This window comes from Phaseolus vulgaris, chromosome 10 (assembly GCF_000499845.2).
Source record: "Phaseolus vulgaris cultivar G19833 chromosome 10, P. vulgaris v2.0, whole genome shotgun sequence".
NCBI lineage: Eukaryota > Viridiplantae > Streptophyta > Magnoliopsida > Fabales > Fabaceae > Phaseolus > Phaseolus vulgaris.
The window spans coordinates 41,518,099-41,537,569 of NC_023750.2; the positions used below are offsets into that span (position 1 = coordinate 41,518,099).

Here is a 19,471-nt window from a genome sequence, read left to right on the forward strand (position 1 = left end):
TTACATAAAAGAGTCAAAGGAGAAAAATAAATAAATAAACACATTGTTTTCATCTTCCTCTTTATGCTTCCTCTTCTACATCTCTACCTTTTCTTTAACCTTTGGATTAATGACTTCTACACCTTTGTATCCAGGAAGCCTTTGAACAAAACATAAACATGTAAATAAGCTTAAATTCCTCTCCAAATCGTTATAAATTTGGAACGCACAAAACAAAACGTGGTTGCATTTACCGTTGTAGTGTGTTATGATTTTTTTTTTTTTTTTAAAAAAACTTACTCTTTTGAAAGTGGAAAAAATAGAATAGGAGAACGGGAGAAGAGAGCGCGTTGGAAACAAATTAATTGAAGATTGGTAAAAAAAAAAAGAAAAAAGAAGAAGAAAGTGTTTTGTCATCATTTCATACACTTTTGCTTACTCTATAATTTTAGGTTTCACTTTTTGCTTACTCTAGAATTTTAGGTTTCTCAATACACACTTACTGGTTGAGTGGGTGTTGTAATGCAGGTGTAAAAACCATAGAAAAAAATAAGAGTACATATCTACAAAAAAGAGAAAATGAAAAAAGTAAGAATGACAGTTTTGTCTCTCTCTAAGAGAAAAGGATGTGAGTAAAAAAAAGAGACTTGAGATACATTAATATTATAACTTATATATAAGAGTTTAAGCAACCACAATTAAGAGTGAAAAGTTTTTGATAAAGAAGAAAGTGAATTTTTTTTATAGAGAGTGAAGTGAAATAAACATTTTTTTTAGAAAATGTTTAGCATTTAATCATAATTTTAGTGCATTTTTCTCTCTAAATTTTATTTAAAAAAGATAAAATATATTTTTCTTCTTCTTATACTATAACATAAAATTATTTTTTGTCATTGTATTATAACACGAAATTTGTTTTAGTCCCTATTTCAAACTTTAGACTATTAAGTTATATGTAGTATGAAAATAATTATAATAGATAATTTTATATATAAAATGATTATTAGTTTTTTTTCAAAAATTTGTTATTATTTTGATTGTAGGTCCACTATAACTAAATATAGAAGGATATATTCCAATTATTTTCATACTAAAATTTATTTTACTAAAGAGACACCAAAAACATATTTAATTTAATATATTAAAATAAAAAAAATTGGCATTGAGAATTGGCATACACGAGGGGATAGAATGATAATTGACTTTATCTTGACTCCTAATGAATGATAGTTTTTAAGAGATGAATTAACGATCGTAATTTACAATTATCTCTAATGGTTAACGTTAATTAATTAATTGTTTACCCTCGCAAAAATTGTTAAGTGCTTTGAAGCTTTATGGTTAGTTTCTTTTCAATTTTTTTTCTCTGTTCTCTCCACGCCTTTGAAACCCAAAGGAAGAAGAACTCTGATTCTGATTCTCTTTCCGTCGCTGCGACGTCGTTTTCATCCCTAGCCCCACACCCTTCAACGCGATTCTTATTCTGATCGCAGGTATCGTTTTCTCTTTTCCAATTCTGTCAAACCTACCAACACCACTCTTTTTGTTTCGTCTGTAATTTCAATTTCAAAATCAACAATATCTGCATTCGCTTCATTCCTGGATGGCGAAATTTCTCGTGCATTTGTTCGTTCCTCAATGCACCGGTAAAAAATTTAATTGGTTGATTAAGTTTCTAATTGACGAGGGAGAGGAGTGGGAAATTGATCAAGTTTAAGGAAAAGTGAAAACGAAGCTTCATTACGAAGAAAAAATTATGGCTCTGCTACCCTAGGCTTTGTAGTCAACTGTTGGAGGTGTTGTTTGAAATTTTGAAGACCTCGATGTTGGTAGTTGGTGTTATGTCGAGGGCATTGAGGTTCTAATTTCCACGCTATGTTTTAGGTTTAGTAATAGTGGAATGATTTTTGGGTTTTTAGTTTTGAAGGTTGATTTTGCTCGGACAAGATTGACCTATAACAAAGTAAAGGGATCTGGAGTTTGAGGAGTAAAATGGTGTGTTTTCAGAGTCACTGGGGCTTTGGATGTTTTGGATTAAGACAAATACAGTTCTTTTGCTGGTAAAAGGAAAACACACAGCTCCCCCCAAACACACTCACAAAACTCGTTACTAAGAAGAGGTTTGTATTTATTTATATGTTTCTAAGGTGAGGTTCGTACTTGTTTATATGTTATAACATGACTATGTCTTTAGTCAATGTAGGATTTTCAATACACCCAGGCAGAGGAATATACATCCCGAGTGTGAGATTAAATATTTTAAGGGGGAGACAATATGTCCCAAAATCCTTGCTAGGATAAACTCTTACTATTTTAGAAAGTAAACTTTAAGTTGAACTCAACTTCACAAAATTGAATGCATCCACTTATTTGCTATAATATGATCATATTTCTAGTTGGTGTAAGATCTCTAACATCTCTCTCTCTCTCTCTATATATATATATATATGTTTGTAAGTTATTATACATATTTTTAAGGGTCGTTTGGTGTTCTAGGACATAATAGGATAGGAAAGGATAAATATCCTCCCGTTCTTGATTGCTACATTGGCATGATATGATCTCCTTACTTGATTATTTTTCCTATCCTACTAGTGTAAGGGAAGCTGAGTTATAATAAGATAGGATAGTTGACCTTGCTCCTACTCTCACACTACCCCCTTCATTACAACCAGTATCATCATCAGTACCCTTGTCATCACTGTCCTAGTTGTCATTGCCACCACTTTTACCACTGTTTTCATTGTTGTCCCTGTGACCACTACCATCTTCTTTGTTGCCACCACCACCCCATATATATAGTTTCCACTATCATCATCATTTCCGTCACAACACAACAACTACCACCATTTCACCATTGTTGTCAAAACTTTTGGTACCACTTCTACCATTGTCACATCATTGTAACCATCATTCTCATTTTGATCATCACTATCATCACATAATCTTCATCATAGCAACTATCAATACATTGTCACCACCACCGCCATTAATGTCACTACTTATGTTGTCATTATTGTTAACCATTAGCATCATTGTTATGTTAACTACCACCATTGTTGTTATCACTCTCTCCTTCATCGCCACTGCCATCATCACTATCATCTTGATATTACCACTGTCATTATTATCACCAATAATGTTGCTGCTATCATTGTTGCTAACATCTCATTACTGCCATCACTACCACTATCATCAAGAGCATTGTCACCACCATTGCAAGATATTGTTTTCTGGTCAATCATGATTTGCATCAAACATTGAATATTATTAATGTTTATCCTATCATGTTTTTAATTTATATTTATATCCTATCATATCTTGACCACCGAAAAAGTCCTCACAGGACTAAAATTAAATATTTCTCTATCTTCTCCTTTGTATCCTTAATGCTATAGTAAATAATAGACAATTATATAGTCAAGACTTATTTTGAGTAAGACTAATGATGCTCTTTTGGACATTCTAACATAGATAGGGAAACATATGTAATTCTTGTGCATGTTGATAGGGGAGGGAATATATTGTGGTATGGGCAAAGGAATGACATGCAACTATTTTTGCTTGATAATTATAAAAATGATCACTACTCTACTGGTATTTTTCTTTTCCCTTTCTTTTATCAATTTTGATTATCATCCACGGATGAAATCATGTATTAATTAGAAACTATCCATGTCTCTTTTCAAATATTGTGCATTTGGGTAGAGTGTTTTTTTTTTTTCCAATTCATGTTAACATAAATAGTCTGTATCATACTTGAATTTTTAAGTGTTGTATTGTACCTGTGTTATATAAAGTGTCTGGATTGCCTATATTCTGTGGTTATTTTATTTCATACGCTTTTGCATTGTAATGTTTGTTTAGTCTTTTTAGATTTTTGTTTTATGAATATATGTGTGTACCCTTTCTTTACCATCTTTTTATAGAATGAAGTCTTGAAAATTGATTTCATAAGTGTTCTAGGTTAGTGGAACAAGGGCTGTGGGTGAGGATGAATTTGGAACAAATTGGGCAGCCTAAATCATCTAATGGATACATCCGTCGAAAATCTGAGAAAGACGGAGCAACTAAGTCTGATTACAAGATCCCCTCTGGAAAGTCAAATGCCAGCAGCAGATTACCGAGTACAGGTGAACTTCAGATCTGACTTTTTTATTGTTTTCTATTTTACTTGTTACTTTGCTGATATTTATGGTTACAGGTGTAGTGTCTGACAATAAAGGTGGTAGTTATGGGAGTCCTTCACATGATCGACTAGTATATTTAACATCATGCCTTATTGGGCAGCATGTGGAAGCCCAGGTGAAAAACGGATCTATATACTCTGGAATATTTCATGCAACAAATACTGACAAAGATTATGGTATGTTTCATTATGCTTGTGTGATTAATTCTTTTTATATTGAGGACAGTGATATTTTTCTTTGTTTTAGTTAATATATTGCAGCTTCTAGTTTTATTAATATATTTATAGATCATATAAAATTTGTCATATTTTTGCTACTCATTACTGTTCTTTTAGGAATCATTTTGAAAATGGCTTGTTTGACAAAGGATGGCTCCTTGCAAGGACAGAGATTTCGTGTAGAATCTTTCAGCAAAGCTCCTTCTAAGACTTTAATTATACCTTCCAATGACCTTGTACAAGTTATAGCAAAGGTTGCTGTCTTTCATATATTTGCTGTGTGCTGAGAAAATCATGATAGTAATTCAAGTTTAAATTCTATGTTGTTTAAAAACAAACTAACAAAAAAAATGAATCGATATAGTAATGAATGGTGTTGGGAAAGTTCAGCTCTTCAGGATTAGGTGAAGTTGCATTGAACATGCTGTCAATCTGTTTCCTGAAAATGTTTCTTTCTTCGTCATTTTGGCAGGATGTTTCTGTTTTCAGAGATGGCCAAACTAGTGCACCTCACTATGATGACATGCATCATGAGATCATGGTTGATTCAGTAATATCTCAATCTCGACATGTTGAGACAGGCAGAGAATTACAGCGATGGGTACCTGATGAAGATGATCCAGAATGCCCTGAACTGGAAAATATCTTTGATGGCCCTTGGAATAGGTGTTTTCATATTTCTCTTGTTTTACTTAAAAACTTTCTTTCATGAATGATGGGTTACTTTCTGTGGATCCCACACAAACACACTTTAAAGCACTAGGCTGTTTTTTTCTGAAACAGAATTGTTTTTTTTTGCCTTGAAGGCTTGACACCCAGATGCATGCTCATCAGTCTCCTCTGTTGTTCTTTAAGTTGGCTCAGAAACTGTAGTATGATCCTTTTAAGTTTACATATAGGCTTATTGTTTTTGGATGTACCTAGCTTTAGGTCTAGGAACATACCCTTTCAGTGTCCTTTTTCTTTGACAAGCATGTGGTCTTACTCGTCATGACGAGCGATGCCAAACTAGTGCTCGTCATTGCCTTTTAGTTGTCCTTTGTCATCAGCCACTGCCTTTATCTTTGGCAAGCGCCAAATTTGGTGTGACTAATTCTCCTAGTCACATGCTGAAAGCCAGGCGTGTGAAGTCCATGTGCCACCCTCCAGCCACCGAGTCACTTTGCTCGACCATAAGACTTGTCACCGTTCTTTGACCTTGCTCTTTAGTGGCTACCATGATATGCTTTCACATGTAGCAAAGGTTCAAGCTGCTGTAGAATATCCTGAAATCTGTCATGAGGAAGTCTTTTAGTGGTAAATGTTTGCTATCTAAAACCCATTAGAGGCACCGGTTGTAACCACTAGGCCCCTGTTAAGATTATCTTTGATGAAGTGACTATTAATTTTAGTATGTTTGGTACTATAGTGTTGGATTGGATTATGTATAATGCTTATGGCTGACAGTAGAATTGCATAAGGATGTTAATCTTTATTTCAAGGTCATCAAGTATGATCTTCATGCAAAGTCCTTCACACAAACCTTGACCAAGACTATTGGTTGTTGATGGGTGTCTGATGTTAAAAGTAGGGCCTACTAGTGAAGTTGATTGCCTTAAAGCTCGGTATCAACACAGTTTAATTGCTCTGGTTGCTATTCATCATTAGCCACTTCACCGACTTGACATTAAAAACGACTTCCTTCATGGTGACTTTGAGGAATAGATTTACACGCAGTGATCTCTTGAATTTGTAAATACATCATTCTCTCTATGGATTGAATCAATCACCTAGCGCTTGGTTTGGTAAATTTAGTCATATTGTGCAAATCTATGGAGTGAGACAGATTATTCAGTTTTCTATTGTCATACATACTTCCCCTAAGAAGTGTGTTCACGATTTATGTTGATGATATAATTAGAACAGGAAATGATGCCACTCAGATTTCCCAACTAAAAGAACACTTAGTCAGTCACTTTCAGACCAAAGATCTTGACTATTTGAAATTCTTTCTTGGTATTGAAGTGGCTCAATATTAGGAAGATGTTGTAGTTTAACAAAGAAAATGTTGTCTTATATATCTCACTATTACAAAACCTTGTATCACTTATTCAATTGGAGTTGTTAGTCAATTTGTGCTTAATCGTGGCATTGACCATTGGAATGCTATGATTCACATTCTCTAATATGTCAAAAAGGCTCCACGACAACAATAGTTTGTGAGGACAAGGGAAATACTCAAATCTTAGAGTATATTGATGCAGATTGGGTTTACTGTCCCAGTGATAGGGGTCCACCACATGATGTTGTGTATTCATTGGAGGGAATATTATTTCTTGGAAGAGTTAGAAACAAATTGTTGTTGCCAGATCTAGTGCAGGAGTTGAATATAGATCTATGACTATATATCAAGAGAGCCTATAATTCAATTTATACGTTCCTAGCTTTGTATATACTTCAACACGAGGGGGAGTGTTGAAATATATGATATTGTTTTGTTGTACAGCTTATAAAAGTTGTTTTTTGGTCTACCTAGCTTTAGGTTAAGGAACATAGGTTGTAGCCTTCCTCTTTGAGATATACTTGTACTCATCTTTATAATATATATATATATATATATACTTGTAGCCATCTCTAAATTCAAGTGTTTATTAAAAATATGATCTAAGACACAAATGGTAGATGTTTAAGAGATATTATGGAAGCTAAAAAATGTTCCTGGTTGAATTATTGAAAATATATTGGCATAATTAACTATTCTGATATAGCAAAATGGAAATAAGAACTTTGTGCTAGGTCTTTACTCAAAAAGATCAGGCTCAATTACGTCTCTACTACCATTTTTTACATTCAGGTTACAATTCTTAACAGATCTTCTGTTTTGTTTCTTACATTAACAATTATTTTTGTATTTTTTTAGGGGATGGGATCAGTTTGAAACGAACAAAATGTTATTCGGTGTAAAAAGCACATTCAATGAGGAGTTATATACAACAAAACTTGAAAAAGGGCCGCAGACAAGAGAGTTGGAAAAGCAAGCTTTAAGAATTGCAAGAGAAATTGAGGGTGAGGAAACCCAAGATCTCCATCTAGCAGAGGTTGGTGTGGCTTCAATGGCTTTTTTCTCCTTTTGTGAATTTGTGTAACATTTTATTTAATTATCTATTTGGATTCCTCAAACTGATTTTTATCAACAGGAAAGAGGCCTTTACCATAACTTTGATATTGATGAAGAAACCAGATTCTCTTCAGTCTATAGGGGTAACACTGTTGATGATAGTGGATATGACGAAAATGAGGATAAGTTGTTGGATTCGGATTCACACAATTCTGAAAGGTTTGATAATATTTATGGTTTAGTCATCAAGAGACCAGGTGAAGTTAGTGGTCAGAAAGGCAATAATGGAGCTCAAAAATTGGCAAATTTCTCCTCTGTGGTACCTCCTCAACCAGTTATATATGTATTATATTTTAGTTAGACTATACTTTAAATCATTTGTCACTTTGAATGTTACTGGTGTCCTATCTTGTACTGAATACTAGGGTACGAGTGTTACATCGGGAAGAGCGTGTTAGCTGTTTGGGAGGCTAATCATGTTTCTGCATAAATGATTTATCTGTTATGGGAATTTTATAGTAATTATTTTACCTCTAACTTTCCCCCTTGGCTTCAAATTATGAGTGAGATAACTGGATGACATTTTCTTCTCAGTGCTTTTACTTCAGTTTTCCTGTATGGTGAAAACCGTTTGTCTCAATTATAATAAATATGAATCTATATTTTTCTTAATCACCATTTGCACACACATCTCTGACAGGAGTGTGATCTAGGCCTTGGAAACACACTCGTTTTAACTTGGGAACACCATTAAACAGTATCCTATCCTATTGCTGTCAACATTATCGTGACCTTACTTGGAGGGGTCACATGATCCTGCCTGTATTGAGTATTGTTAAACTGCAAGATTGGGGTGGCAACCCTGGGTAGACATGCCGGAACCATTGAATCATTTGAGTTTGGTGAGCTGGGTGAGCCTTGCGGTGATGGGTTGAAAGACCGCAACTTTCTTCTGAGAGATCTGAAATTCCTACATCTCCTTTGTCTTGACCTCTCTGAATCATTCAAATTCCTCTTCTCTATCTCAAACGCCCAACCTCTTTGTCTCTTAATTCTCAACTTCCCTTTCACTTGGATCACAAATCACTTTGGTGTGTATCTTGTTTCTTCTTTTGGTTTCTGAAACCCATGAACTGAGTTTGTTCTGGGCCTTCATTTGAATTAACCTCTTCTGTTATCTTTCTGCTATTTTTTCCTTCCTTTCCATAATCACTATCAAATTTAAATTTCAACAAGACAATGCAATAACTATGAAATAAATACCTGAAATTCTCGCTTGATATTTGGTGGTATTATATTACATGTTTTAATTACTTGTTGTATTTTATATGTAGAAAGCCCTGTTATATTTTTCAGTACTTGTGTTTCAAGCACCTAGTCATGATCTTTCATCCTCACCCCACCCAAACCTTAAGGATCTTGGTTTTGACAAACACAGTATATCCAATTCCCATTTTGGGTGTGTTAATATCTTAAATTCCAGCCTAAGATGGGGGAAGGCGACGTTTCAATGTTGCAACTCTTGTTTTAGTACTGAGTTATGATAATTTTTGTGTATAATTTCTGCTTGGAAGTGTGCTAAATGTTTCAGTCTCCTGTTTTTGAAATAAGTACAAGTTTAACATTTAAACATATCACAAATTTTGTAAATTGTGTCCAAAACAAAGAGTGGAAAAAAATAGATGAAATATATTTTTGAGATATCTTACAAATGTGATTACAATCTCTATTTATAGACTGTTTTACAACCTAATTAAAGAAAGAAATAATAGGCAATGAAAGCCAGAAATAATGAGTGTTTAAAGTTGTACAAATCAAATAAAATCAAATCACTAGCAAATCTGTCCTAATAAATATAAAATGGAATCTGCACTTAATTATAACATAATTCTCCTGATTATGCAACACTCCCCCTCAAGTTGGTGAATGTATATCTATCATTCCCAACTTGCAAGTAAGATCTTCGAATTGTTTTGTGGGAAGTCCCTTAGTAAACATATCTGCCAATTGGAGTCTTGAAGGGATGTACTCAGTGGCTATAAGACCATCATCCAACTTCTCTTTAATAAAGTGTCGGTCTATCTCTACGTGCTTTGTTCGATCATGTTGAACCGGATTGTGTGCAATACTGATAGCGGACTTATTATCACATGCCAAACCCATAGGAGCTTCATATTTTATTTTTAGGTCATCAAGTATGATCTTCATCCATAAGAGTTCACACACCCCTTGAGCCATGGCTCTAAATTCTGCCTCTGCACTTGATCTTGCAACTACATTTTGCTTCTTGCTCCTCCATGTCACCAGATTTCCACCCAAGAACATGCAGTAGCCTGTGGTGGATCTCCTATCAACAATCGATCCTGCATAGTCAGCATCAGTATATACTTTCATGGATAAGTTTTCCCCCTTTTTGAATAGCAATCCTTTTCCTGGAGAGGCTTTTAAGTACTGAATAATTTTATCTACTGCCTGCAAGTGTCTTTCTCTTGGATCATGCATAAATTGACTAACCACACTAACTGCATAGGCTATATCTGGCCTAGTGTGTGAAAGATAAATGAGTTTTCCCACAAGTCTTTGATATTGTGTCTTCTCCACTTTTGGGTTTTCCTCATCATTCCCAATCCTATGATTTTGCTCTATTGGCACTCCAGTGGGCTTACAACCCAACTTACCAATCTCTTTGAGAAGATCAAGGATGTATTTCCTTTGAGAAATAAAGATGCCCTGTCTCGAGTAAGCAACCTCTATCCCAAGGAAGTACTTCAGCTTCCCAAGATCCTTCATTTCAAATTGAGCAGCTAGTCTCTCCCTCAAATTTTGTTTTTCAATCTCATCATCACCTGTAATAATCATATCATCTACATAGACCAAAAGTAGAGTGAGTTTACCATTCTGAGAATGTTTTATAAACAGAGTATGGTCACCTTGGCTTTGTCGGTACCCAAAGATACCATAGCTTGAGTAAACCTTCCAAACCAAGCACGAGGTGATTGTTTAAGACCATATAGGGCCTTCTTAAGTCTGCACGCCTTATTCCCTTCATTAACAATACCATAACCAGGTGGAATCTCCATGTATACTTCTTCCTCCAAGCTTCCATGCAAGAAGGCATTTTTAACATCAAATTGATGCATTGCCCAACCAAAGTGTGCTGCCAGGGAGAGAATAATCCTGACGGTATTCATTTTTGCCACTGGAGCAAAAGTCTCCTCATAATCGATCCCATAGGTTTGAGTGTACCCTTTTGCAACCAACCTTGCTTTATACCGATCGAGTGTGCCATCAGACTTATACTTAACTGTGTATATCCACCTACAACCCACTGCTTTCTTATCTTTTGGTCTCTCTACAATCTCCCAAGTCTCATTCCTTTCTAACGCGCTCATTTCTTCATTCATGGCTCGAATCCAGTTCTCATCTTTTAAGGCTTCTTGTACCGATGAAGGGATTTTGATAGAATCAATAGCTGAAAGAAAACTCTGGTGCTGCATAGAAAGTTTTTCTGTAGACACAAATTGGGATATAGGATATTTGGCACAAGATCTTTTTTCTTTTCTCAAGGCAATAGGTAAATCATTTAGGTTAGGTTCAAAAGCAGTATTTAAGGTGTCCTCAAGAGTCTCACTGGTATGAGTTCTTACCTCCGGTTCAGACAATTGAAGTTGCTGTTCGACCAGGACGGGTTCTTGTTGCCTTCGCTGATATTGTTTTCCAAAATATTTGTCTTCATTATTCTTCTCTGGTAATGATGTTGGTGCAGGGTCTTTGTCATCCTCCTTAAGAACGAAATCCTGCAACAAAGGAAAAGGTGGCAACTCAAGATCCTCAGCTTCTTGAATACTCTCCCCCTGAAGCTGAGAACTAGGAAAGAAAGACTCTGTTTCATGGAAGGTGACATCTTTGGAAATATACACTTTACGACTTTGAGGATGATAACATTTGTACCCCTTTTTGTTGGGGGCATAACCGATGAAGACACATTTGATGGCACGAGGATCTAACTTACCCCGATAAGGACTATGAACATGGACAAAAGCAGGACAACCAAAGACACGATTCTGAAGACTATTCAACATGGGAATAGAAGGATAGAATGTGGTCATAACCTGAATAGGAGTAACACCCTCTAAAACCCGAGAGGGTAATCTATTAATCAAATAAGTGGCAGTAAGGACTGCTTCCCCCAGTAAGATCTAGGAACAGATGTTTGGAAAAGTAAAGCTCGAGTAACCTCAAGGAGATGACGATTTTTCCTTTCAGCAACCCCATTTTGTTGAGGAGTGTCCACACAGGTTAATTCATGAACAACTCCATTTTCCTCAAGGAACTTGGAAAGGTTTTGGTTCACATATTCTCTTCCATTATCAGAACGCAATCTCTTAATTGGACTTTCAAATTGTGTTTGAATCATTCTGTAAAACTTTACAAACAAGTGAAAAACTTCAGACTTATCTTTCATGAGGAATATCCAAGTAACCCGAGTACAATCATCAATAAATGAAACAAACCATTTTGCACCCGAGATATTAGGAATAGGTGAAGGTCCCCATACATCTGAATGAATAAGATCAAAATGTTTAGAACTTTTATTACCATTGGGAGGAAAAATTGTCCGATGGTGTTTAGCAAACTGACAAACATCACAATGAAATGACTCAACAGACACTTTTGTAAATAAAACAGGAAATAAGGACTTTAGGGTACTAAATGGAGGATGACCAAGACGTCTGTGTTGAAGCCATATCTGAGAGGATGACCAAGATTCACGACCTTGCTGAAAATTAGAAGTGTGTGCCTGTAGTCTAGCACCCTTTTTACTTTCTTCATGCTGTAAATAATATAACCCGCCCTGCTCTTTAGCAATTCCAATAGTCTTCCCCGTGGCAAGATCCTGAAAAACACAATGGGAAGGGAAAAATACCACTGCACAATTTAAATCTTGGGTAATCTTTTGAATAGACAAGAGGTTATTGGATAGTTTGGGAACATGAAGCACATTTTTTAAAGGAAATGAAGGTTGAAGGTGAATGTTACCACAACCATTAATGGGGGTAGTGGAACCATTAGCAACAGTAATATATGGCTTACCGGATAAAGTAGTGTAGGATGAAAAAAAAGAGGAATGAGGTGTCATATGATCAGTAGCACCAGAGTCTATAATCCAGATATTTTCAGTACTAGAAGCATTAAAGGATAAAAAACTAGAACTCTTACCACTCATAGTAAAGGAACAATAGCTAGACGGCTTACTAAGGGAGTCCATGAGAGTTCAAAACCAACTTTTTTCAGATTGGCAAAATTTGATCCTGTTCACGCACAAAAAAAAAAAAAAAAATCCGCCGGAAAAATTTTCCGGTGGCAGTTTCTGGCGGCCGGCGGCGGTTTCCGGCGAGCAGTGGCAGTTCCGTCGAGCGGTGCAGTTTCCGACGAGCGACGGCAGTGGTGGTCGGCGGTGGTCAATGGCGGTGGCAGTAATGGTCAATGGTGCAAGGTGGTGGTGGTGGTCAATGGAGAAAGGATAAGGAAAATAAAAAAGTTGCAGCAATGAAGGCTATCCAAAAAAAAATAATTGCAGCAATGAAGGCTGTCAAGGAAAATGATTACAACAATGAAGGTTGTGAAGGAAAATAATTACAGTAATGAAGGCTAAAAAAAATAAAAATTGCGGAAGCAGAGTCTCCTAGATCAGGAGCTCTGATACCAAGTGGAAAAAAATAGATGAAATATATTTCTGAGATATCTTACAAATGTGATTACAGTCTCTATTTATAGACTGTTTTACAACCTAATTAAAGAAAGAAATAATAGGCAATGAAAGCCAGAAATAATGAGTGTTTAAAGTTGTACAAATCAAATAAAATCAAATCACTAGCAAATCTGTCCTAATAAATATAAAATGGAATCTGCACTTAATTATAACATAATTCTCCTGGTTATGCAACACAAAGTAATAAGATGTTCCTTTTTATTCATACTCTTGCTTTCTCCTCCCTTGTTCCTTATAAAGTAATTACTTAATTTCCTATATTTAGCTTGATATTTCATTTGCTTTAATTCTCAGGATCACTCCGAATTATCCCAGTCAAGAAGTGGTATGGATTTATGTCGTTCTGGTTCTAATGATCATGCTAAGCAGTTAGCATCTGAACACCCTGCCCAGAGTTGCTCATTTTCAGATGGTGAAAGCAGGTATTTGTTGATTTTTTTCTTTTTATTTTTTCAGTTCTCTTTATATAATTATATAATTATTTTATTCATAGTAATTATTGTAATCTCTCTGCTCAAGGGGCTTTTGAAACATAAAAGCCAACATTATCATAATTCTTAAATCCAACTGACAGGATTCAGGAGAACTCAGCTAATAACCTACATGGAGCCAATGATAATACTGTGGAAGAAAATTGGATAGTGAGTCAGAGTTACAACTCTCATATCGTATCTGCTCAAATATCTCACTCGAGATAGCTATAAAATCTTAAATCTCATCTTTCTCTTTTTCTTTATTTTTTTACTGTTAATTGATGCAGCAAGCTCAGGATGTCCAACTGTCAAAATCTCAGGGTTTGTGTAGTTTCTTTCTCAGCTCCTCGAATTGATTAGATCGAAAGCACTGTGCCTGAAACTAATGTGGATGTAACCTAACTACTGTCATTTAAGTGATTGTTCTGTTTATTATGAAGGAAGTATTAAAGCCTTTTGCCAGTACTTGATTTGATAATGCTTCTGAATTGAAGCTCTCCCCTGCAGTTGAAATTTCTTTTCATTGATTTGTTCTTTTATAATGTATTATATTTCTCTGATCTTGGCAATTTTTAATGCAGATTTACGGTCATCACTGGAGTCTAAGAAAGATGGTTCTGATGAAGGGGGGTTATCTTCTAATCATATTTTATTGAAGACTCCTGAAGAAAATGTGTCGGTTGGGGAAACAAAGTCTGTAATTGCACGTGGAAGACTAGGTACATCAACCTCTGGTCCTGGTCTATCACCGAGTTCTTCGGTTGGTTCCCTGTCTTCGGAGAAGTCAACTCTGAATCCCTATGCCAAGGTGAGAAAGTGCAAGATTGACCTTATAAAGTTGGAAATTGCACCTATGACTGCTGATAATTTATTTGAAGGTAGACACAATTTATTTCTTTTTATATAATTGTCATTCTCAGAGCTTCCCCTTTGTTGTTGTATTCAGGAGTTCAAACTCAACCCTAATGCAAAGAGTTTTATGCCATCCCAAGCACATGCTAGGCCCCGCTCCCCAGTGTCTGATGGTTCCTTCTATTACCCTGCTACTGTATCTACCGTACCAAATATGCCAGCCATGCCCATGGGTATTGGAGTAAGTATTTAATGGGATGTTATTGTCCCTCTGCAATCAGGAAATTATGTACTATACTATTGTAGTTATTGTTTTCATATTTTCACCGAGTTCTTTTATAAGGTTTTCTTCTAGGCGTCCAGTGTATGTATTATTTATATTGATTGCCTAGGTCTAACAATATTTCTGTTTGTTGTCATGAACCGATATTGAATGGAATGGTGCTTCTGGTGTACGTTTCAATGACTACTGGGTTGGATTGGTCCTCCAACTTATTTTATTAATCCATGAATTTCCTGATTAGTTATGGGATGTAAAAAAGGATTAATGTTAGTGACTACTTGCTGGTCTTGTTTCTCATCTCTGCAGACCATGCTTTGAGACTGTTTGTTTGGTGAGAAAATTTTTAAGCAAATCATAGTATTATTCAACTTGTTGGTAAAGTGCCAAATTGGCCTATCTTTTCATAGTGAGGTTGAAAAGTTGTATTCGGTAACCTCTGACTTCTGTTTGATTAAATTGCTTATGTTTTGCAGGTTGGAACTACTTTTGCAGGGCCGCAGCCTGTCATGTATAATCCACAAGTGGCACAAATGCCATCCCAACCATATTTTCATCCAAATGGACCACAGGTGGGATTTCATTTCACTTGTAGTTACTCTTTGGTGACTCTTAATGGTCAAAAGATAGTCTCAGCTATTTAAAATTTTAATCTTATTGCAGTATGGACAACTTATGGGTCATCCTAGGCAAGTTTTATATGTGCCAAGTTACCAACCTGTAAGGACTCGCATGTTTGCTCATAAATTTTAGTTTTTATTTCTTTTTCTGATATTTATTCCAAAATTGTTTTCCCTTTTCCATTACTCTGATTAGAAGGATTCATTTGTGTATTTTTTAATTTTGTGTATCTTAGTGAGAGAAAGACACGTGATAAAAGTAGTTCTCTCAATGGTTTAATATATATGCCGATGTTGAACATCCTTCCTTGTAAGAGACACGGAGAAGGACTTTTCATCATTTAGACATTTGATCTACATTTGAACAAACTTAGCTCCTTGACATGCTTTCAGGATAACTTCTATGGTCAGTATTTTGGAAACTCAATCTTCCAATTTTTTTACAGGAGATGCCGTATAAGGGACGGGATTATTGACAGCCTAGTGGGCTGCATTCCCTGGTACTTGGATCTTTGCCTGAAAAGAATGAACCATGTGATGGCTTAAAGAATTTCAAAAGATAAGAATATCTGCAGTTTGTGGGAGAATTTCCTTGAGAGTTTGGTAATTCTGGGAAGCTGACTTATTATGGGATACAAATTAATTTCTGTTATACTCTCTCGTACATCTTCTGGGATTTCTCAGTTTTCTGTCATGTAATATTCAGATTGACATTTCGCCCTTACTATTATTATTATTATTGTGCAACTTTTACTTTAATGTGTGTCTTCCCTAGTTTAATTACTACCATTCTTTTGACCTTTAGTTATGTCTACAATCATTAGGTTATGAGTTAGATACTGGTATATTTCATATGCGTGTTTGATTGATGGAAATGATGCATCTTTGAATTACCGTACATTTTGTATGCACTTCTAATACGGGGTGGGTTTCTTGTGCAAACGTAATTTTGGAGCAAAAGTTGTCTCAAACATAGCTTTAATCTTTTAGTGTGAACTTGAAATTGGCTTTTTTGCTTTAGAACTTCCTCAAAAATAAACCTCAACTTGAATTTGGTGATGGAAAGATGGCGAATGGAAAAGAAAATGAATAAAAAGCAGCAGAAAAGTAGAATTGTTTGAATTGCAGAAAAAATTGAAAGATTAATGAAAATTGAGTTAATTTTTTTTTATTTTAGTTTATTTATTATAATAAATATAACGGAACCATATGTAAATATTAATAAAGTATGTCTTGTTTGATGCAAAATACAGACAAAAATGGATGAAAGTATGTAAGAGAAAAATAAGTGAGAAATATTTAGTTGAACAAAAAAGAAAGAAACGGAAATAAAGGATTTGTGTTAATTTGATTATATCAAATTTTAATGAGTAGTATTCATATAATATGCAATGTGACAATTGTTTAACAACAATGATCGATTATTTTGAGTGGGAGATATTAGTAAGGTTGAAATTCTCAACTGTTCTGAGGAAGAAATTTACAAATGTGAATCTTTCAATATTTTTCTTCTCTAGTTTTTTATCTGCACAAATGAGGACTGTTTCTTCCTGTAACTCCATATTTTGAAACGTGAAAATAATTTTTTATCCTTTTTGTGTCACCTTATGGAGTAGCTTTCGGATTATGTAATTCGAATACTTATTTGGAAAAAGACTTTTGAATTATGTAATTCGGAAGCTAAAAAAGATTTATGAATTACATAATCTAGAAATTAATCATGCATTTGAAAAAAAACTTTTAGATTATGTAATCCAGAAGCTAATTATGAATTTGAAAAAAAATACTTCTAAATTATGTAATCCGAAATATTATAAAAAGGTATTTTTGGAAATATGAAAATTTATAGAGGTGAGAGAAGAATATATGGAGGTGCATTCTCAAATGAGATAAATTTTCAAAATCTTTCCCTTTCTCACGTTTTCTTGCAATTCCTCTTTATCAAACAAGTTTATAGATGTTGCTGCAGATCATGCTTCCATTATATCTAATTTCTGTAATACAATATATTGTAAGGTAATGCAACATAATATGTTGTACAGAATAACTTTTTTTAATTTATCTTATGAAACATAACTTGCAATTGTCTTCCACTCAAATATAAATCTTAAAGAAAACCAACATTGTATGATAAGGAAATGAAAAGGACAAGCACCTTCCAAAAATAAATTTAAAATATTGTTGCAGTTTTGGTAATTTATCATAATCTTTGGTTACCATCAAAACTAGTATTAAATATGAATATAGGACACCATGATTAGCTGCCAACCCTTATGGGTCCTAATTTTTTCTAAGACATCACAAAATTCTGTCCTTCCTTATAATATAAATTTATGTCACTTATATATTTGGTTTGGTAATTCTTTAGATATGTCTTATAGTTTCATATCATTTAAAATGTTAGATTAAAGATATTCTTGATATATTTTTTTTCTTTTAACTAATTAAAATATTTTTTAAAGACAAAATCGTGATGAAACTCCGAATTTTAAAGCGGATAATATCTCAAATACGGTAATTGATTTTAGCAATACAATCTCAACGGATTTCAAGTCTAAACAGTACTATATATTATATATAATATGTTTGTTGAGTGTGAAGTCATGAGCAATTGAACTAGGCTGACTAGGCACCATCTTTTAGTGGGTGTGTTTAATTATTGTGTCTTCTCTATAATCTTTATTTAAGAAATTTGTTGTGTTTGTAATAAAATTGTAACAAACAGAATGAAAACCTAATTAGTTGCCCGTGGACGTAGGTTGCAGATTAATGACCGAACTACATTAAATCCTATGTTACTTATTTTTTTGCGGGTGATTCGTAATTGTGTGTTGCTTTCGCGTGCGTTTTTTCATCAATGTTTTTATTGTAGTTACGGTTAATAAATTTATATTCAAAATTATTATTTAAACTTGTTTCCATGTGAAGTGAAATATTTAAATTGATTAAACAGGTAGCAATTTACCTTTTAAATTAAGTACCATCATGTGTTTATGCATATTTGCTGTATTTTTTTCTTCATATTTATTTTTATTTTAAATTATTAAATCACTTTAATTCATATTTATCTTATTTGCATACTTACTTGCATTTTGGCCATCCATATATGAAGAACATTGTTTTGTATTTTTGACTCCTTTCTATACAAATTGAATATAAACAATGAATATCCATGCAGAAGTTGTTCATGAACCTAAAAGTGGTACACTATTAATTTAAAAGTTATATATTAATAAATCATTTAAAAAGTTATAGATGGTTTAAAAGATTTAGTAGTAGACTTACCTGATACGTATTAAATTATTTGATATGTTTTAAGACAGCAAATGCACTTTTATTTATTTATTTATTTGATACTAATTTATCTCAACTCACATGCAAACATTAAAAAAATAATTAAGATTGACATAATGGTTAACGACCCCACAATTATCTATGAAACTAGAAAGGTATTTAACAGATTAAAAAAACTTATCCAACAAATACCACATATTAAATTAGATTATAAATAAATAAGTGACTGAGTAAAAAACAAAAAATAATTAAATTTAATTATTTTATTTAAATTAGTGAGTGTGGACCACAGTAGAGCAAAATGAGTGCAAGTATGACTACACATATTTTCGTATTTGAAGTACAAACTTCTAGACAGTCCTATTTCCAACGTTAATACTAAATAGTATTAAATGTATGCTTTTTTTTTTAAGTAAAATATAATATTAAAAAATTTAGATATGAAAGAATATCTTTCTTTTTAATGATAAATAACAATAAAAAAAATTATAATCGCAAATTTTAAATTAAAATATCAAAATAAGTTAAATATATCTTAATATGAACACAACAACAAAGAGATAATATTCGACTTAAAAAGTCAAATATTATTATTAGAGTCATATTTATATCAATATTTCTTGTCATTACCAAGACTAATGTAGACATTACCAAAAAAATATTAGTAGTATTATTCACAAATACTTTTAAAATTG

The 19,471-nt window shown here is 33.8% G+C and overlaps 1 protein-coding gene across 7 annotated transcripts; it reads left to right on the forward strand.

Moving 5' to 3' along the window:
* Nucleotides 1–1,200: 1,200 nt before the first annotated feature.
* On the forward strand, nt 1,201–16,241 carry LOC137819739 (polyadenylate-binding protein-interacting protein 4). 7 transcript variants are annotated; one of them, XM_068623698.1, is made up of 15 exons: nt 1,201–1,472; nt 3,946–4,112; nt 4,184–4,345; nt 4,505–4,641; nt 4,860–5,053; nt 7,287–7,464; nt 7,564–7,803; nt 13,552–13,679; nt 13,832–13,898; nt 14,018–14,051; nt 14,312–14,538; nt 14,677–14,823; nt 15,339–15,434; nt 15,526–15,582; nt 15,929–16,241. In XM_068623698.1, exons 2-15 carry the CDS (start codon nt 3,974–3,976, stop codon nt 15,956–15,958), a joined length of 1,836 nt encoding a protein of 611 aa, XP_068479799.1. In that variant the 5' UTR covers nt 1,201–1,472; nt 3,946–3,973; the 3' UTR covers nt 15,959–16,241. The 7 variants fall into 7 exon arrangements, with proteins under 7 accessions (XP_068479799.1, XP_068479803.1, XP_068479801.1 ...); XM_068623700.1 differs by having other exon boundaries at nt 1,330–1,472; nt 3,916–4,112; XM_068623699.1 differs by having other exon boundaries at nt 1,410–2,099.
* The last annotated feature ends 3,230 nt before the right edge of the window (nt 16,242–19,471 follow it).